Here is a 23,039-nt window from a genome sequence, read left to right as displayed (position 1 = left end):
TCATCTTTTTAAATTTTGTAAACCTTGTTTTTTATTCTTGTAGAATGAGTAAAAAATGATTTTGATCCTTGAAAAATATTAATCTTTAATTTTTCATCTCTCTTAATTCCAAAGTCACTATTTTTTGTCTTTAATGATCATTTTTAAGTACATAAATTTTTTTTATGAATTTATATAAAAAAAATTAAAAAGGTGTCATACACCATATAAGATGGTCAGTTAACCTTCTAATAAACACATGAGCAGTTAAAAAAGATTACATAATAGTAGTGGTAAGGACTAAAAATAAAGTTTCAAATTTTTGAGGAATTAAAAAAATAAAGAAAAACTTACTCATTTTGTAAGGACTAAAAACATATTTAATGTGACATCATATACTCCTCATACATAAAATAATAATATAAAAAAATTTCATATATATAATAATTGAAAACTAAGGATAAAAGGTATATCATATTCAAAGATCCACAAATAACAAGAATAAAACTAAAACAATTAAAAGGAATATCAATTAATGCGAAAATGTTTTTTAAGAAAAGAAACTAAAGCTCCTAATGCGATTAAATAGAAAATAATCATTATCTAAAGTTCCAATGTCACATTCTGTTATAGCAATTCCATCAACAATTCAAATTCATCTTGGATTAAAGTCACTTGCATAAACAATAAAAAAAAGACATAAAAGAAAAAAGGGAGATGAGAACATATCTCACTCTAATTATTGATGTAGGAAATGACCAAGTTGCCACACACATACAAAATACATAGTATTATCATACATCCCCGCTTCTAACATTACCTCTTCACATCCAATGCAAAGAATTATGCATTTGCACCCGACACGATGAGGGCACGCCTAATGCTACCACAGATTTTGCACTTCACAAAATTGCAAATCTCACGATTTAGATTCTTCAAAACCTTACATTAAGACTATTATGTTAATGAATAAGATGAACCATTAGTCATAAAAATATATATGCATTAAATATTTATCATTTACAATCTCTAAATAAGAAATTGATTACATTTGAATATTTCCTTTAACAGATCGAATTTAAAAATATTTTTTAGTACCAACGTTCTACAAAAAAGAAAAGAAAGACAATATTTACATTAGAAAAGGACAAGCATATCTCTACAAACACATAAAGTTATAGTCAAAATTTGTTTCATCATTGCAACATCTTAACACACGCATGACTATACCTACTTGGTGTCAAAAGGTGATAAGTAGCTTCTTTGATCAAATAAAAAGTGACAATTTGGTGAAAGCATTTAATGCAAGTATTTATTACACTGACGAACACTTCTCTTCTCAAGAATAAAATCTTGAAGACGGATGAAGCAAGTCATGAGAAAGAAGTTCAAAGATTTGTAACGGTCATCTTCACTAAAGTTTTATAAAAGGAAGTTTGAAATTCATAAAGAACGTGAGGACAATATATATTATTTATTCATTCTTTCTGTAATCATCTTTGCACTTAACCTATTGCATCAGGTCTTAAAAGAAAAACAAAACAACTTTTTAAACCTTTGTAACTTTAAGTTATTGGGTTTGAGCCTAAGGAGACTTATCTGTAAAAGAATACTCGATATTGAAACCTGGAGAGACTTTATGTATAAAAAATACTTGGATAGTTGTTTGAAGAGGAATTCAAAGAATACCTTGGGTTAAGCTAAAAATGGCTTGATAAAAAATACTTATATCTTTGATACGATAATGGAACTTGATTTGGTTGGATCAAGAATTGAACATAGTCTCAATAGTTGAGACAAATTCGCATAAATCTTTGAGTTCATTATTTGTTTTGTCTACCTCTTATATCTATTATGTTACTACTTCATAGCTTTGCAAAAACTGAAAGTTTTTTAGTAATACTATTCAACTCTCCTTTTAGTATTTCTCTTTTCTCTACACATATTTGTACATCTCTTTACTCAATTTAATCGATAAAACAAATTATACATCATACATTGAACAACATACGATCATCAAAACATTCAAGTTCATCCATTCAATCCAAAATTTCCAAATCACAAACCCTAACCCTCAATCAATTCAATTCATCATAAGATCAATCCATCTACACAATTTCATCATAATTACTCACAAATTTACAACCACAATTATATTGTAACATCCATTGCAGATCATTCACATAAGCATAAATTAACAACCTACAAGGATTACGGTTTATCTCACTAATCTTATCCCTCATATATACCTATAGATGTGACAATCTCGCTACCGATGATAATTTCATAGTACTATGCACTCTCATAGCTCCGACCGTTACTCCACACACTTTCCATTGGTCTCCTTTAGATTTCCTTTTGTAGGTGCTTTTTAAAGAAATTAAAATCAAAATATATTTATTTCACAAAAATTAAAAACATATTCAAACTTTTTAAAAACTAAATTAAATAATTTAAAAATAATAAAATTAAATTAAAATTTAAAAATAAATAGACACTAAAAAAAATAATTTAACTTTAATTTAAAGTAATCAACTTAAATTTTATTATTTTTTTATATTAGAATCGAAAGTAATATTTAGGCTAAATACCTATTTTGGTCTCTTATAATTTTTTTTTGTTTCAATGTAGTCCCACTTTTATTTTTGGTCTCAATTTGGTCCCAAACTAATTAATTGGTTTCAATTTAGTCCCTAATAAATTAATTGGTTTCAATGTGGGACTTCCGTCCAAATTTCTTTAATGGAATTAACTGTTGCATAGGTGGATGTCACGTGGATGCATAGGTGGATGTCACGTAGATGCCACGTGGATGCCAATTTTTTGAAAACACCTGGAACTAGAACGGCCCGTTCTGAAACCAGAACAGGCCGTTCTGGTTGCACTTTTGGTGTGTAAATTTGGATCCAGAACGGCCTGTTCCAGGTGCAAAATTAACACACTAAAAGTGAAACCAGAACGGCCCGTTCTGGAAATCAGAACGGGCCGTTCTAGTTCCAGACTGCTAAACACAAACGATCAATGATTATAGTTCACGGTTGTGAATCATGGAAGGAAAAAGACCCAAGGTACAAAGCATTTCAAACACTGAATTTGGTAATATTTTCAATGGAAATTGATAACTTCAATTGCTAAACAGTTAGGTTATACAATGTATTATTAAGGACAATGCAATGTATCACTAAAAAATGAACCACTTACTACCAAATTGACACTATACAGTAAATGATGAAATGACACTATATTGTCAATGAAATGACACTATACATTAAATGATGAAATGACATTATTAATTATATTTTAATTATGCTATTATATCTAATATAATAAATATATTAATATTTTTTTATATTTTATTTTATTGTTTAATTGTTTTTTATTTTGTGGTAAAATTATTTTCATTTTTAATGAAGAAAAAATTTACTTACTTCAATAGTAAGTCTTGATAGATTTATTCTATTTAATAATTAATGTTGTATATCAAATTTTTAAGAATTTAATTGTTAAATTAAAAAAAATTTCATGTATAGATCAAATTTATAAAAAAAATTTAAAAAATTAAAAATCATATAATACTTCATTAAATTAATTCAAATTAACATATAAAATATTTTTATTTTAAATGAATGTAAAAATTTAGAGGACACTAAAAGAAAATAAATTAATAATTTTATTATGTTTATCCTATTAATTTTTACCATTTTATTCCTCTAATTTTAAATAAGTTACAAAAAATTATAAAGTGACACTTAAATATTTCTTCAGATAGAAAGAGAAAAAGAAAAAGTTATTACTCTATTTATAAGGCAATTGTATTCTATAAAAATAAGTAATTTTAAAATTTTTACCATAAAAAAAATATTTTTCAAAATTATTACATTTTTTAATAAAATTAATAAATAATATTCTATTCTCAGTTTTGGAACGGGCCGTTCTGATTTCAGAACGGCCCATTCTGAAACCAGAACGGCTCGTTCTGGTGTACTCTTGGTATGTAAATTTTGCATTTGGAACGGCCCATTTTCGATGCAAAATTAACACACCAAAAGCGCATGTTTCATGATATATACACCTCTTTTTTTCTATAACTACACCTCCTTTTTAAAAAAAATAATTAAAATTTTAAAATATTTTTAATTTTTAATTTTTTAATTTTACATTCATAATATTTAATTTAGTAAAAAAAAATTCATACATCTTCTCTCATTTTTTCAATTTTTACATGCACCCCCTTACCTTTCTTTTACCCTACCTATTTTGATAGCATGTGAAAATTAAATAAAGTGTGTGAAAAAAAGAAAAAAGTAGTAAATTAAAAGTTAAAGGTGTAAAATTATAAAATTTATATAAAAAAAACTATAATATTTCATAATTAAAAAAAAGTATAAAAGATGTGTACTTATAAAAAAAAGGAGGTGTATATATCATCAGCCCAATAAAAATTATCTATAAGAAGTTATATATAAATATATAAAAAAAAATAAGTATGAGATTTTTTATAAACTAAAACTAATTTGTAATTAAATTAAAAAAAACGTATTTTGAAGAAACTAACATGAAATAATTTTTATAAATTAACTTATGCATAATTTTAATTTTTGAAGAAACTTGATTCATTTTTCGTTCTATTTTTTTTTCTTATAGAAAAATTTATCTAAATAGACTCTCAATTTAGTATTTTTAATTTATAACAAGTGATATAGTTATAACAAGTGATAACGTTGTGTAACTATAAGCTGTCGTAGAAGATGTAAGAAATGAACCACTTGAGTCTACAGTTGACCTAATAATGAAAAATTGAAATAGATGTATAAGAATTTAAGTTTGATCTTTGTTGTGGTCATTGTAAAAAAGGAAAATGAAAGAAATATAAGGAACGCCCAACACGAGTCTCGACCAAACAATTAACTTTCATTTTGGTGGTTTGGCATCAATTAAAAAAGGTTCATGATATATACACCTCTTTTTTTCTATAAGTACACCTCCTTTTAAAAAAAATAATTAAAATTTTAAAATATTTTTAATTTTTTGTTTTAAATTTTTTAATTTTACATCCACAACATTTAATTTAGTATTTTTTTTCACATATCTTTCCTTCTTTTTTCAATTTTTACATGCACCCCCTTATTTTTCCTTCACTTCACCTATTTTGGTAGCATGTGAAAATTGAAAGAGAAAAAAAAATGTGTGAATAAGAAGAAGAAAGTAGCAAATTGAAAGTTAAAAGTGTAAAATTAAATTTTTTTAAAAAAATTATAATATTTTATTTTTTAAAAGAAGGAGGTGTACTTATAAAAAAAATGAGGTGTATATATCATGAGCCAAAGCGCATCCAAAACGGCCCGTTCTGGTTTCAGAACGAGCCGTTCTGGTTCCAGGTGTTTTCAAAAAAAAATTCATCCATGTGGCATCCACCTATGCATCTAGGTGACATCCACGTGGCCAATAATTAACTCTGTTAAAGAAATTTGGACAGAAGTCCTACATTGAAACTAATTAATTTATTAGGAACCAAATTGAAACAAATTAATTAGGTTAGAACCAAATTGAGACAAAAAATAAAAGTAGGACTACATTAAAACAAAAAAAGATCATAAGAGACTAAAATAAGTATTTAGCCTAATATTTATTAACTTACTTTTTTCCACGAAAGACGACAAGGGGTCACTTCACTAGTGTTGTTTTCTTAACGACTAAGTTGCGACTTTATATACTCCACAATGGACCACTCGTGAGTTAGACGCAACTCTTTGAAAAAGAAAAATAGTCGATCACACTTGTTCTTCTTCTTCTCCTTCATCAGGTCTACTCTCTCAGACTCTCAAACCCACCATGGATCGTCTCATCAATTGGTAACATTACGCCCTTCTCCTTCCTTTCTTTGTTTTTTTTATTCTTTTTCTGGTTATTTTCCATGCACATTGTTATACCTGAATCAATCAAATATCATAGTGAGTGGCTATACTTTTAAAACGTTGATTTTTTTTTTAATAGTTTCATTTACATTATTTTTATTTTTTATGGTTAAAAATGTTTTATTTTAATTTTTATACATTTTTTAATATTTTTAGGAATTAGGAGATGGAATTTGTGAAATTATAAAAATTAAAAAACACGAAAGTTATATATAGTAAAACTAAAATTGAAATTTTTTAAAAGTTTATAAAACTATGAATACATACTCAGAAGGTAATTAAACTCTTTTTAAATATTTTATTTTAGAAAACAACAAATTCCTAGTATATGAAGATATGATGGGATGTTAGTGAAAATCATTTGCAGGTATATCGAAATGTGCGTGAATGAATATTTGTATTATTTTATATTTAAAATAAGTTGATCTTGTGAGTGAAAGATATAACTCCTTTTTATATAAAAGAATTGTAGATTTTTCTTAAATTCGTAAAAAAAAAATACCCTAACTTAAGAGTTAATGAGTGTATTTTAATATTATTTTTTATTTTTTATTCTTCTAAAATTTATAAGTATTTTTTTTTTGTCTTTGAAAAATAGTTTGATTCTTGTAAAGTAGGTAAATTTTAGTTTTAATCAACGTAAAATATTATGTTTTTATTGTCATTTCTCAAAAACCTAAAATTACTATTTTTGTTTCTGATGATTTTGAAGTGGATAAATAGTATTTATTTTAAAGGCCTCTAAAAAAATTTAGAAATATTAAAAATAATAATTTAAAATTTTAAAGGGATGAAAAATAAGAAAATTAAAAAATTAATGAGACCGAAACCAAATTTTTTTCATTTTATAGAACAAAAATATATTTAAGTCAAATTATTTAAGAATGACTTTTAAGGTATTAATATTAAAATTAAAAATCTGAGTGCACCTGATATCCTGTAATTATTGGATGATAATATAAAAAATTAAATAAATAATTAATGTCTTAATAGTTTACATTGTTATCTAATTATAAATAGTTATAGATGAAGTTTTTGGAGGTTGTAGAGCTAACTCTCAACTTGGTGTTATTCTAGATCTTACAAATACAAGTTTAGTTCTTTTCAAAAGTTTGCATGTTAGGAGACAAGTAAAGTCTGCTGCTTGGGCAGCAAATTTGTATGTTGGTCTCCAAATCTTTGAGTATATTCGGATATTGTTTACACAAAAAAGAATTGATCTTTTACTGTTATATTATGTACTTGGTGGAACTTTGAATGGCGAAGTTCATAGTATAAGCAAAGGTTTGTCAAGACATGCAATGCACTATATGGCAAATGCATGAATTTGTCAATACACATTTTTTTCTACTGAAATTTTTATATACTGACAACAATTATTAAGCATCAATAATTTTTTCTTCTTCCTCTGTTGTTATGCTGTTGTAAGAAAATCGTGCAATGATACAGGTCAAATTTGAGGACCCAAATTTGAGCCAATAGAACAAAACATAGTACTATTTGGTGGATTGATCCATTAATCCAATTCTATATAGTTCATTCACTTTAACCATCATGAGTTAATGTTTCAGGTTGGTGTCGGAGATAAGTAATTTATGGACAAAGGTTAATCCAATTGTTCAAAGGTTGTTGTCCGAGACATGTTGTTTAGCCACAAAGATTAATCCAATGGTTCAAAGGTCCATGTCCTACACAAGTTATTATTTAGTAACAAAGATTAATCCAATAGTCGAAAGTTTCGCTCAGCGTAAATTTAGTTTTAATACTAAAACTTTTTTTGGAGAAATTACAACGGATGGAGACACGTTGTTACGTGTTGCTGGTGCTGTGGCAGCTATTGCTGTTGTTCGTGTGCTTTGGAAGATGGTTTTCAAAGGTTCTGGGAAGACAATGAAGGCTCCAGGGAGGAACCATCGCATGTTAAGGAAAGACTTTGAACGTAGCCCTAAAGATTACTTTCGTAAATTGCGCAAATAGACAAGGGAGATGAACTCTTAAGACAAAACTTGAGTAGGAAACTACATTTAAGTCTTGTCCTTAAGGTTATGGTACTATTTTTAGTATTTTATAGCTTGTTTTTTGTTTTGTTTGAGAAGGGGAGGTGACTTGGTTTGGCACAACCTGTTGCACTAGGTTTATTGTATTTGATGAGACTGAAGTGTGGTTTGGTTATGAATTTAATTTTAGCATTGTTGGTTACTTGTTTCTTATTCATTCATGAGTGAATTAATGCGTGCTACGTATAGTTTAAACTTGCTGCTTGTTTCCTTTCATGCAGTAGTTCATAAGTGAATGTTTGATACATATAGTTTAAATTTGCAACTTTGGGCTGTTACATTGGTATCAGAGCCGGGGCCCGGATCGGTGTGCCAGCGAGGGCGCTGGACTCCCTTGAGGGGGGGTGGATATAGTCCCACATCGGTTAGGAAGGTGAACGAAGCATGCCATATATATGGGTGTGGATACCTTCCTTGTGAGGAGGCCCTTAGGGATGCCATGAGGGCATTGCCTAGGACAAAACCCTGAGGCCTGAGGGCAAAGGGGACAATATCTGGCCATGTGGGGTCGCTGCGCTACTCTGATGGGGAAGGCAGGACTTGCCTTGGTGGAGGCCTTTTGGGGTGGCATGCGTGTCATCGCCAAGAGCAAAACCGTGCGGCCGTGGGCCAAAGCGGACAATATCCTCATGCGGGTTGCTTGGGCTGTTACAGGGAGAATCCAAATAGCTAGAAAAAGATATTAGTTGGAATGAATTATCACTATCTCATTTTGATCCTCGTACAAAACAATGTGAACTAGAAGTTCAAAAGATAATTCATTTGCAAAATCTAGTCAATCAATTACCAAATGTATTCATAAATTCAAAAAGGGTGACTAAGTCATATGTATTAGCGATTAATGCTCCAATAAGAGTCGCAGTCCCTGTTGGACAATCTAATATTGCACACGAGTCACAAATACGCCTGAAGCGTGGTAGACCAATTGGTTCCAAGGATAAGAACCCTCAAATAAAAAAGGGAGCTAAAGAGCAAAACGACCAAATTGAGGATGTAAAAACTCAAAAAGATTCCTCTGACATAACTAATTTTTCAGTTCCATAAGAAACTCAGGTACCTGAAATTATTGAAAATGAAGAGATCTCAAGAAATTATGTCATGAATGGAATACGATGGAATCGAAACAATGTTAATATTGATGACGTGTTTGCATATAATATAGCGCTAAATGTAATAAATGATATTGAGGATCAAGTACCAAAGTCCATCAACGATTGTCGACAAAGAAACGATTGGCCAAAATAGAAAGATGCAATTGAGGCAGAATTACACTCGCTTGCTAAGCAAAAAAAGTTTTTGGACCAGTACTACGTACACCAAAAGGTGTAAAACCAATTGGATACAAACGGGTTTTTGTGCAAAAACGAAATGAAAATGGTGAAATTGTGAGATACAAAGCAAGACTAGTTGCTCAAGATTTTTCACAAAGACCCGGTATTGATTTTGAAGAGACATATTCACCTGTAGTGGATGCAAGTACTTTTCGATATTTAATTAATTTGGTTGTACATGAAAAACTTAATTTACACCTAATGGATGTAGTTACAGCATATTTATATGGCTCTCTTGATGCTGACATTTATATGAAACTCCCAGAAGGATTTAATTTGCCTGACGATGCAATTTTTAGAGAAGATTATTCGATCAAGTTGAATAAGTCCCTATATGGGCTAAAGCAATCAGGTCGTATGTGGTATAATCGACTTAGTGAATATTTGTTACAAGAAGGGTATAAAAATAATTTAATTTGTCTGTGTATATTTATAAAAAGATCTGGAAATTGATTTGCCATAATTGTAGTTTATTTAAATGACATAAACATCATTGGAACTCCTAAAGAGTTTTCAAAGGCAATAGATTGCTTAAAGAAAGAATTTGAAATGAAGAATCTAGGAAGGATAAAGTATTGTCTAGGACTGCAAGTTGAATACTTAGAAAATGGAATTCTTGTGCATCAAGAAGCTTATATAACAAAGGTGCTTAAAAAGTTTTATATGGATAAATCACATCCATTGTGCACTCCCATGATTGTAAGATCTTTAGATGTTAACAAAGATCCATTTAGACCCCAAGAAAAGGATGAAGAAATACTTGGTCCCGAAGTACGATGTCTTAGTGCTATAGGAGCACTAATGTACCTTTCTAATTATACACGACCTGATATAGAATTTGCTGTTAATTTGTTAGCAAGATATAGTTCTTCACCTACACGAAGACATTGGAATGGAGTTAAACAAATCATTCGTTATCTTAGAGGTACAATGGATATAGGGTTATTATATTCAAATGTTCCCAAACCAGAACTAAATGGTTATGTAGATGCAGGTTATTTATCAAATCCTCATAATGGTAAATCACAAACAGGATATTTGTTTACAAGCGGTGATACAACCATTTCATGACGATCTGTAAAACAAACCATATCAGCCACTTTATCTATTTTGGCATTACATGAGGCGAGTCGTGAATGTGTTTGGCTAAGATCTGTGATTCAACACATACGGGAAACTTGTGGTTTATTTTCTGGAAAAATGACATCGACAGTTATATATGAAGATAATGTTGCATGTATTGCACAATTGAAAGATGGATACATAAAGGGAGATAGAACAAAACACATTCTACCAAAATTCTTTTTTACTCATGATTTTCAAAGGAATGGTGATATAAATGTTCAACAAGTCGCTCAAGTGACAACCTAGCAGATCTCTTTACAAAGTCACTTCCAAGAAAAGTTTTTGAACAATTGATACACAAGATTGGACTCCGTCGTCTTAAAGATTGTATACATGAGGAGGAGAAATAAATATTTATGAATGATATACTCTTTTTCCTTCACTAGGTTTTTATCCCACAGGATTTTTCCTAGTAAGATTTTAACGAGATACATTTTAAATATTGGACATCCAAGGGGGAGTGTTATGAATAATAATTAGTGACTTAATTAGTGAATGCCAATATTCATTATCAATCATTACCATTTATATATACGTTATGTATTATTCTCTTTATTGTGTAATTGTTCAATTACCACATGTACTTATAAATAGGTTAGTCCTCTCCTAAAGATAATACATCAGTCAGATTATTTTCTCCATCTCTTATTATCTTGTTTATTCTCTCAACTTTTTCTCTCTTTTATAACAGATAAAACCGATTTTACTTAACGTGCTGACCATTCAGGAGCCTTGAACACGTTCTATTAAATATTTTCAATTATTCAAAAAAATAATGATAATAATTAATAATAATGTGTTCCAAGTGTAATTTTTTTTTCGTTACAATTAAATTTTTATTTGGTTGACTAATGCCTTAAGGATAATTATTAGCTTTCACCAATTACAAATAAAAATAATAACTATATTTCTGATTTATCAGTACCTCAAATAACAATTTTTTATTATTTGGATCATTAATGATTTAAAGATAACCATTAGCATCTGCCAATTATAAACAAGAATACTAATTTTATTTATTTATTTTATCGGTTACAACTATATTTCTTAATGTATATCAATACCTTAAATAACAATTAAAAATAAATGGAGTGATCCAATACCAAATATATATTTTTCAAAAAAAAACGTGAAAAAAAAATCAGTTCAAGTAATCTTGTAGAGAACAATTCATGCAGAAGCACATGCATGCCTATTTAGTATATTTAATCAAAAAATCCTCAAATAAAATTAAAATAATTTGTATAAAGGTGGTATATGTACCAACAAGATTTCGTCAAGCAGGAAAATTTAGTCCCCCAAAACATAGTGAACTTAAATTTAAATCTCCATTGAGAAAAATGTCAAACTATGATCAAACAAAATTGTTTCATCAACGAAAAAAAAAATTACTTGTGAGAAACCAAGTAATCTTTGTAAGTTTTGTTTATATTTTATATTCAAATGTTTGAGTGAAATTCTAGAAGTTAGCCATGGTTAAGACAAGCCTCAAAACTCAAGATACTTGTTGAGATACTTAATATTGCCTAAAAATAAATTCCTTACATTAGCAGCAGAAATTTTTGAACCCATATCATTGAAGAAGGAAAATTGAGTACAAATTAAATTGAAAATTCACTTGCAAAATTTTATCTTGGTGCAACCTAAGTGGCTGGGAATGTTTACAGTTCACTTAATCCACAAACTCAAATACACAAGTAACACCTTTCTTCCCAAAAGATTACGTTGGGAACGCAAGAGCATTGTCAAAAATGAGATTATTATACCTTATAATCCCTCTAACCACCATAAATATTCCAATGACGTTCATGATTCATCCACTACAAAAGGCTAGATTGCACCAAAACGACTCCTTGAGCTGATTAATATGAAGGTGAAGCCCCATGCATTTGAACAAAATGGGGAAAATAATAAATTTTATCTCCTCCTTTTCCTTCCTTTTCCTAGTTGTCCAGATTTAAAGGCATGTTCTTGCTCTTGAAGGAAAGCTTTAGCCCTTCCAAACTTCTCTGCTCTTTCTTTTTCCTGTATAGACCTCTCTTTTTCCTTCACCTCAAGCAAAAAGTAGTTGTCTTTACGCAGTTCACGTGCAGCCCCTTTAGATTCGCGCTTCAACTGTTTCTTCAATTTTCTCAATTCAGCTCGTTCACGGTCAGGATCATAATCTCTACCCTTGACATAGCTGCAGAACAAATATGACATATAAGTGCTTAATTTGTATTACTTTTCTGATTAGCACAGCTAAGGAAATATATTATCAAATGCACGCAAGGGAAAAGGAGGAACTTACTTTTCCTCAAACTTGGGATTCAGTAATTTGATTGGTACTGGCTTTTGTTTCCGCATCTGAAGCGGTCGCCTCAAAGTGTGATGCTCATCCACTTTCGACTTAATGAGCTCTGCCACTACATTAATTTTTTCTCGTAATGCATTTGGCATATTTTTCTGTTCTGCTATCTCATTTAGTAATCTTAAAATTGGTGAGAATATTTCAGGAAATGAACTTAACCCTTCATAGACTTTAATATATCCTTGTAGAGTTTCAACAACTGTAACTAATACACTAGCCCTGTAATCAAAGAATCATAATTAGTCAAGATAAATGACAAAACCTTCAAAAAGAATCAACAATCAATGCTCTGAAGATACAAGTCTTCAATATTAGCAGCATCCAGCATTAATTATCAAGACAATAGCTATGACAGAATCTAAATGATCCACTTAATGCCACTCAAGCACAGATATCCTTGCGCCCCTCCCTAACATAATTTCTGTTTTAAAAAATAAAGACCCCATTCAAAACCAAGACAGTAAATATAAGAACATGGAGGTAACCTTTTTTCCTTTTTTGATAAATGGTCATAACAAACTATTGGTTACCTGAAACCGACAGAAGTGAAGAAAGAAGACTCCTCTGGCATGTCTATTATCTTGAAGAGATTTAGAGGGCTAATCTCATTCACTGTCTCATGTATGTACAGGAGAGGCTTGAGAGCTTTCAGTTCCATAAGATGATATAGCTGGAAACGAAAACAAATAATATGGTCAATGCAACTGTAATACAACCATAAGTACACTACAACACATTCTTGATGTTGAACCCAGAAAGTGGTGTCTATCTAGGTTAATAGCATAGTTAGACTCCGCTTATCATTAAATGTTCTTCAGATATCTATTTATTATGTTAATAGCATAGTATTGAACTGATAAAAGAAAATGAAAAATGGCATTTTCCATATTTATTATCTATAGTTGAGAAATTAAGTCGCAAAATTTGGCCTTGGAATTGTAGACTAGGAAAAAGATAAAATGTAATGGTATGGCCATCTGCAGAAAAGCCCAAGAAAATGAATAGCAACCGCCTGAATGCACTCATTTTCTCAAAAGTGGATTTTGCACCAAAAGAAACTGTTTAAGAGGAAAGGAGGGTTACAGTATAAATGGAAAGAGTAGACAGCGATATTAGCAATAGTTTTGAGGACTTTGGTTTTCTACCAAAGAACTAAAATATCTAAAATTGTGGTTTTCTACCAAAACTAAAATATCTAAAATTGTTTTTTGTTCATAGAAGAATGGAGGATTATAACACAGGACGAGGTTAGTAGTCCCCATACATAAATAAATACCTACACACAACACACATGCCCCCACTACATAATATGATTCAAAATACAAATGATCCATGAAGAAATCATACCTGGGAATCTTCATCTGAAATATGTTTACTATCAATAGTTGCCAAAAGTGATGTTCGAAGAAATATTATTGCTTCAGGACAGAATTTTCGAGACTGTCTAAATACCTGCATTTTATATCAAGTACATGAGCGAGCAAGAAGCAAATGTAATAAGTGAAAAAGAAGGGAAACATAAGTTTAGCAATGCAGTAAATATCTTGGTATATCATTCAAAAGCTAAACCCATTCGTGGAAACAGATACCACTAATGGAATTTTCCATGAAGACTGGGTGTGCTGCCACCATGATAGAATTTAAATATAGTCTTTCAGAATTCATTAGTGATGATGCCATATGAAAAGTGAACACGTTATACATAATAAACTCAAAAGTATCTTGCCTCAGGATGTACTTACTGAGAGAAGCATAGAGCATAAGAAAGAGCCAATGGCAATATCCCGACCAGATAGTATTGGGCAACGCACCAGATATTCACACATCAATAATATCACAGGGGTCATAACTGGATGCCTAAAGTCGGAGCATGGAAATACCATGGACCACAAACGCAAGAGGCACAATGTTTTTGAAGAAGGCCAACTGCTACTTTCTGTGACAACAGAATGATTACAGACAGTGTTACCAAAACATTTAACAATTCTTGGTCAATGATAGATAATGTAGAGAATACAACGAATCAACCAGATTTCATTCTGACCTGATTTTTTTATACTATCAATGAATTGCTTTCTAGTACTTTCTATTCTGTGGCGAGCACATATTGCAGCAAAGTATGGGATTTCCATACTCATCTCTGTCAATGGTTTCACCAGCATATTGAGTAACTCAACATTCAATGGTTTCTTATTTGCCAAAACAGCAAAATATTGCAACAATACTCCATAGAATACCTGAAAACAGAAGATATATTGTAAACACCTCCCATATAATTAGACATATAATAATCACAAACCACAATATCCAGAAAAAATATTTAGGAACAGCGTATCATAGGTACGAGTGTCAAATGTTACATCTAAAAATAATGCTAGTGCAACAAGGACTAGACTACAATAGAACAAGAACCACCACCAGGCATGTGTTTTACATATTTTCATACATTCCATACATGTACAAACTAAGCCTTGCTATGTATGAATACACCAATAGTACCATAAACTATCTTGATTAACGTCTCTGATGCAGGAGCAGTTAATGGCAAAAAAGAAAAGGGGAGAGGATTGAGTTACAGTTCAGTGTTCATGCCATTGTACTTTACTGTGCAACTTTTGTAGCTTCCATTAAGTCCTTTCTATTGTAACATTCTTATTTGATATTTTATTTCAACCTTCCACTTTCTTTTCACCCAAGTTAATAAAAAAACTAGGATTATTAGATCAATTCAAATGGTTAGGATTTGTTTTAAAACAGGTTTCGATCCAATAGAAAGAGAATTGTTCAGAACATCAGATGTTATTAAAGACACTTTATTTTTCTGATTGTTAACCAGCATATCAGCCCTCTGTTGGCTTTTACATATCTCTACACCAATTCTTCTTTCAATTTCTATTAAATCTTGAGTGCTACAGATTTAATCCCGGGCTCTTTGGAGTCTTTACTGTAAACAAATTTCAAATATAGAATTGGCTATGCATAACACATGTCCATTTTATCCCCATGGATGGAATTTCAAACTGGACCTTCAGGTTGAACTGCTCAACACTCAATCACAGGATGTTACCAAGGCAATAAAGCCATAGAGTAAGAGTACACATCTTCATTAATGGCTTTCAAGACCAAAATATTCACATTTAAATTTATATGAATGAACAATTGGAAGTTATAACAGAAGATAGACACATGAACTTGCAAACAAACAAAATACCATCAACTGGTTTGTATAATTAAACCATTAGTTTGACCTAACCAATGATACGCGATTTCTTCAATAGTTCCATAAAGCATGTCATTATCTGAATCAAATCAGTTCAGGAAAAGTTTTCAATCACTACACTGTAAGCAGCAACAGCACCATATCTCCTATAGGCAGTAACTACAGCACCAGCAGGAGTCAGATAAAACACATTTTAAAATACATATAGGCTAGGTATTATTTCAAATAATGAAGTGTGAAACCAGCAGGAACCAATATTTACACAGTTGAGGGAAGTAATTTTAGTATTTGATATGTTTTCCATTAATTGTCAAATGTCAATACAACATCAAATTTAATACCAAAATAAATAGTATATTCAAGTTGAATAAATCTAAGAGATTTCACATTTGCTTATAAAACAATCATGGATTCAATATACATAAATAAAAAAAGCATGCAGAGTACAGCTGGGTGTTAACAAAAAGTAAATAGAAAGGAGTGAGTTTCATACTTGCATTTTCTTTCGATTTTCTGCTGCGAGGGTGATTGGATTACTTTTCCGAATCCGATTGATAATCAAAATAACGTTGGAATTTGAATGTTTATCTACCAGTAAACATAATTCTTCAAAGGTATTGGGAGCTTGAATTATATAAGGAATGTCCAACTCTTTTGACTGTTTTCCTCCAACATCTATCTTCTTGGCATCTGAAGAATCCTTATCTTTTTTTACACTTTCAAGAGAAACATTTCTCTTTGCTTTTTTTTGAACAGCATCAAGGTCATCAGCAGCTGTTTCTTTGTCCTCGTCACTATCATCTTCATCTCCATCTTCTGAATCTGCACCAATATCATCATCATCACTTTGTTCCCAGTCTTTTAAAGAAAGATCCTTCTTGTTTTCATCAAGATCCTCATCTGATCCTTCATCAGCATCTTCAGAGCTTCCGAAATCATCAGAATCTTCACCATCATCATCTTCACTATCAGAATCTTCCTCATCTTTTCTTTCAAGAACCTCATCAACCCAACCCTTCTTAGTCATAACTTGTTCATTGACAGAGAAGGAATCACCAAGATCATCACCAGAGATGGCTCTTTGTTTCTGTTCAGATGGCTTTTCTGAATCTTCATTTTCTTCATCACTTGAATCTTCACCAGCAATCATCCTCTTCTGTCGCTCTTCCTTAAATTATGTAGAAAAGGATTTATTAGTTGACTCTGTAAAAATAAAGATGTATACAACATAACCTCATGTGCAGATTGTTCATGATTAGAACCAACAACCACTAGGTTACAAGGCAGCAACCTTACTAAAGTGCCAAGGTACAGTCACCATCTAAAACAGGATACAAAATTGCCAAAAACAAATACAAACATCAAACATGAATTTAGTTTACCAGTCCCAGGTTCATTCCCATCCCTTCACCTCAGCCATAACAACAACCTAAACCATTATAAAAGGTAGCTCAGCCTATATAGCTAAGATCAGAGCTCAACCAATGCTCAAAATGCAGGGAAATGCTCCTTTACATGTAAGGGTAATCTATTAATTCTATAATAACAAACTTAAGATTAAAAGGCATGCAATCATACCTCCAATTGCTCTAGACGTTCTTTTTCCTCCTGAGCAATCTCTTCTGGTGTTTTTGTCCTATCTGAAGGGCGAGCACGCATTTCCAATCCCATTTGTTTGACAAGTTTGTCATACTCATCAGGCTTTTCCTGCCATAAAGAGAAAGTTGGAACATAGGACATTCTTATAATAAGACAAAGTTATTCAGGACCAAGAAAAAGGCCCATGGATAAGTAGTACCTGCATAGAAGTATCCATTGTACGACGAGCCATGCGGTCCTTAATACTTTGTTCATTTGAAATACTTTTGTTCACCAAAGCCTTCAAAGCATTCATCTTGTTGGGTTCAGTCAAAGATAACAAGGCCTCAGAGTGAAGCAAGGAAGTGAAATCCTTATCCAATTCTTCCACCAATTGTTCATTTTCTTCCTTATCTTTTGCCTTTTGAGCCTGGAGAATATTGGAGAAAAAATGTGAACAAATATAGAAGACAAATAAACTAACATAGCCCTAATTAAAGAAATATCCCACACCTTGTAAAATTTGCTTTTTAAGATAATTTCCTCCATCACTTCTTTCTTGCTTTTATGTCTCTGCAGAAGAAGTCACCAGTAAGAACCAACTTCAAATAATTTTAAATACAGCAACAATTGAGAAAGTTTAGCAAGAATATGATATTTACATTTCAGATAATCACCAAAAGAAAAATTACTCACAGAATACACAACCCATACATGATATATAATATCCTGTACGCATAATGCCATCATAACAGGAAGAAATAAATAAGGGTATCAACAATAACATCGATAGCATAAAAGGCCTTACATTTTCCTCCCGGTCAACCGCACTAATTTCCCCTGGAATCCGCACGCTATGCTGAACCAAATCTAATTTCCCTGTAAAACCAACACTCAACATGAATCCAAGACACAAAATAACACAACAAACATCTAAGACATCCATTACAATCAAAGCAGAATATTCTCAAGACATCAATTCAGCAGTCATAAAACGAAGTACATTACATAACATCATCTAACTATCACACATCATTAACATACCATCAGCTTCAGCAGCAGCATCATCAGGAAGCATCTCCTCCTCAAAATCATCTCTTCCAAGAGAATCAATTCCTTCAAAGTCATCTTCCTCTCCATCAGACAAGTGATACTTGCTTTTCTTGCTCAGCTTCATGTTCAACTATAAACACCAAAAGAAAGATAAATGAAAATGAGTAATAACACATCAGCAACAATGAGTTAAAAAAAATAAAGTGTTTAACTGTCAGTGAATCAGAATAGGTCATTGGTCTAACTTTCATTCTGTCAATGCATATATTATTTCTTCCACAATAAATTTACACAAAAATAATTTAAATACACTCAAAGCATAAGTACTTGTTTGGAAACCATCTTGAAGGCAGACTGACAGTAACATGAATTTTTAGAAGCTACTAGTTTTACTGCATGTTTGGAAACTCATCAGAATGCAAGAATCACATCAATTTAGTCCAAAAAATTCATGGAAGCCATAACTATCAGCTTCAGGTTAAATGTGGAAAATACAATGTGCAACCAAACAAGCACTTCGCTTCTGCATAAATATAAGATTTTGACGTGCTTCTGCATAAATATAAGATTTTGACATGAAAATTAAAGAAGACGTGGTTTCAAAATGCTTCTCCAAGCACACCCCAAATCTTTTTACCCTGTCATCAGATCATAAACCGCCATGTATAGTAAACTATCATGTACATAAGATTGTTGACTTTTACCAGCAACTACTTTTAAGTAAGCAAAAGTTTGCTCGGATACAAGCTTATAAGTGCTTTTGAAAACTCCTCTACAGGGAAAAGCTCTTTAATTTTAATAAAAAAAGCTCTAAAAAAAAAAACTTCTAACTTGTATCCAATCGGTTCATAGAACTTGATAAACTTCTAAAAAGCACTTATAAGAAGCAAAAAGTAAAATAAGTTTCTCCATTAGCTAAAATTAGCTTACATGTAAAATAAAAATAAATAAAATAGCTGAAACTAATATGAGACAAATTCTACACATTAACTTAAACACAAAATAATCTTAGTTTTATCTTAAACAAAATTGAAATAAGCTTCTTCTATAAAAGTGCTTTCAGAAAAGTTTATTCAAAATGTCCTAATTTCTAATCCTAATGAGTAACTGTGCAAAAACTTGAACCTGGCGTTCGCGTTGGGATCGCAAGATGGCTTTTCCGAAGTCGTCAAGCGCTTGGTCGTTCTCTCCGATTCGCTTGTCAACGAAGAGAGAGGACTTGGCGCTCTGGTGATACTCCTGGAGGAGCGTCTCGTTGCGCTTCTGGATCGCCAGAGAACGGGCCAGGCCCATGCGGCGGGCCTCGCCCTTGCGCTTCTGGCCCAGCACCTCGAACTTCCTCCGCGACCAAATCGACTCGAAGGGGTTGCTGGCGGTGGCGGTGGCCTTCACCTTCATGGCCACGCCTTCGGGACCCGACTTGTTCTTCTTGCTCTTCTTCTTCTTCTTCTTCGGGTCGGTGCTGCTGCTGCGTTTTGATGACTTCGCCATGGATTTTGCGGAGGGTTTAGGGTTTATGAGTGTAGGCTTGATGTGTGTTGTGTTACGGCGCTAACTTCTCGAACTGTTTTCTCTTCTCCTGCGCCGGTAGCAGGAATGTAACGTAACAGGTTAAATATGTTTCTTTTTTTCCTTTGTGATTTAAAAAAAAAAAAAGAGATTGAGAAAAAAAAAATAACATTGAGGTTTTATTTTTGTGAATCTTAAAACGCTAGTATTTTAGTGCGAGTCATATAATTTAAAATTTTATTATATATATATATATTTAAAATTTATATAAATAAATATTTTTATATATAAATTATAAATTATTATAAATAATTTATATTGTGTTATAAGATTATTCTTAATTATTAATATTTTATTTTAATGATATCATAGATTCATATTATATATCATATATAAATATATTTACAAATTCGTAAAATAGGTTTGAATAACGGTGTCAATCATTGCTAACTTCTTTTTTTACTTCTTCTGATCATTATGATCTTGCTAAAAAAAATTATTATTTCTAATTTTCTAATTTATTAGTTTCAATTTATTTAATTAAATTATATTTTTGGTCTTTTATTTTTTAATATGTAATTCTAATTCATTTATTTTAAAATAGATACTTATTTCTCTTAATCTTAAAAATATAAAATTTTTGACCTATCATTAATTTGATAGTCTTTGACTATAAAATATAAGAGTTAAGTAATATGACATTTAGTAACATATTATTAGGGATAAACTTTAGATCCAAAAAGATTGTTTTTTTTTGTGGTTTCATTGAAGGCATCTAAATCTTCCCCTTAAGCTAAGATCAAGTTGTAGGAGCAAAGATTCTAGTCTAAGGAACTTGAATTTGTAGAGAGAAGTCAATCCTTGAGGGTTTGTTAATTCTTCCTTTTTCTTTAGTTTCTTGCTTTTGGAAAACAAATTATGGTAAAAGAAGCTTGTTGTTTGATTCCTTTAAGTTGTGTGTGTTGAAATCGTTGTTAAACTCTCCAATTGTAGCTTTAATTGTTGATTTCACAGTAGTTGTTGAATGTGTAGATAAAGTTGAGGTTTTGGGGAGGATGAATCCAAAACCCAAATTTGTTGATTTCTTGATGAATCTATGTTGCATGTTGGGATTGTTGTTAGATTCTTATTGTTTACTAAAAGACTATCCTTAGAAGTCAAACTAGATACCATAACATAAGGAGCAAAGAATTGAGTCTAGAACGAGAGATCATGCATTCTTGAGAAATAACTCTTTAAATAGAAATTGGTTGACATATGACCATGCAAACTTACTCATTGTTTCATTGATCCACACCTATACTTGAAAATAGTTAGCAAAGTTGTCAATTATGTAGTTTTGTTTCTTTCTCTACCAAATATTCTTGTTATTACTCCATGTCACCCTACTCATAATGTATGTCTATGTTTTCTTCTATCCATATTTTCCTTATGAGCAAAAAATTTCAAGGGCAAAATTTCTTAAGAAGGGAGAATTGTAACAGCCTAAATTTTTTACTAATATAATATTTTAATTCAATTTATTTTAATATTTATTTGGGTTATTTTCTTATAATTGTTTTAATTAATTAAATGAGTTTTATAAAATATTTTAGAGGCTTTTAATAATTATGAGTTTTTTATTAATAACAAAAATTTATGAAGCTATTTTGTTATAGAAAGTATGTGTAGAAAATATATGTTTTAACTATTTATGTAATTAAATATATTTTGGAAAATATGTGTTTCATTATAATTGTTTATATAATTTTTTATTAATAATTGAGTTGGGAGAAATGTTTATTTGATATATTATTTATTTATAAGTTTTAATATATAAGGGAAATGAAAAGAGAATCATGATTAAATATTTTTACTAAAGGGTTAAATGAGGATTAAGTTTTTAAAAAAGGGGTTACATCAATTTCTTATTTTCACGTTTCTCATTACTTTCTTTTACATTTCATGCTTTGGAAAATAAGGAGAACTAGAGACCGCTAGAGAACACCTCCACGTCCATCTTCTAGAGCTCATCAAGGTAAGATAGAAGTGAATAGTCTCACTCTAAACGTGGAGTATATGTTAGGTAGTCAGATTGACCATCAATCTCTTATCTATTCTTATATGTTGTAAGGGAGGAATACCAATTTTATCTTGTAATCTATGAATTTGTGCTTTGTACTCTTTGTATGTGTTATATGTGATGTTTGAATTATATGTATAGTTAATACCATATAATTTAAATTGCTTGAAAATATGTGAATGTATATAATTCTTGTAGGAAACCCTTGATTTATAAAGTAAAGTGAAAATTGATATTAATTGCATGAATATGTGAAATTGAGGTTGGATTTGAGTAATTGATGGTATAATAGCATAATATTAGGCTTTAATCGTGGTTTTTACTAATTGATTTAGAGTTTTAGGGTTTAGGGTTCATAATGTGCAATTTTTGCACATCTTGTAAGTCTTTCCTGAACTGGTATTGCATTGGGTACCAAATGGGCCGCACCAAGAGTCATTTAACATTGTTCCTATATCATTTCGCGTTGGACATGACTTCAGCCATGCCAAGCACAGTACTCTTGAAAGATTTTTGCCTTCTCCATGTTGGGTGCAAAAATCGATACACTAAGCATAATAACATCAAATCAGGTTTTGTGGTCTTTATATGAATTGTAACCCTAAATATCAAATTTCCAAAGCCACTGGAATCGCTTAAAAAAGGGATCTAGAACTCAAGTTATAATCAAATTAGTGAATGAATGTCAAGTTGTTAAATTTAGGCTAAAACGCTATAATTTTGTAATTCTTAAAAATAGTAGGTGGCAAAATTAACTCTTAAGGTCAACATAGAAGTTGTATATAATTTTCTTAACTTTCTAATAAAAATTAAGATCAACTTCATAGCATATATATAGCTCTAGATAAAGTGTTTGGACC

General features: G+C 30.9%; 1 protein-coding gene across 1 annotated transcript; it reads right to left on the bottom strand.

Moving 5' to 3' along the window:
- Nucleotides 1-11,953: 11,953 nt before the first annotated feature.
- LOC109790357 (nucleolar-like protein) lies at nt 11,954-20,213 on the bottom strand. The gene is made up of 13 exons (XM_020349491.2): nt 19,734-20,213; nt 18,600-18,738; nt 18,364-18,434; nt 18,069-18,128; nt 17,776-17,985; nt 17,556-17,684; nt 16,471-17,145; nt 14,802-14,994; nt 14,500-14,693; nt 14,105-14,209; nt 13,288-13,427; nt 12,698-12,976; nt 11,954-12,589 (listed from the first exon to the last, which is right to left on the bottom strand). The coding sequence occupies exons 1-13, from the start codon at nt 20,097-20,099 to the stop codon at nt 12,325-12,327; spliced, it is 2,826 nt and encodes a 941-aa protein (XP_020205080.2). The 5' UTR covers nt 20,100-20,213; the 3' UTR covers nt 11,954-12,324.
- Nucleotides 20,214-23,039: the final 2,826 nt, after the last annotated feature.

The sequence above is a fragment of the Cajanus cajan genome, chromosome 7, assembly GCF_000230855.2.
Source record: "Cajanus cajan strain Asha chromosome 7, NIPB_CcT2T_4, whole genome shotgun sequence".
NCBI classification, from domain to species: domain Eukaryota; kingdom Viridiplantae; phylum Streptophyta; class Magnoliopsida; order Fabales; family Fabaceae; genus Cajanus; species Cajanus cajan.
This window is presented reverse-complemented; position numbering and strand designations above follow the sequence as displayed.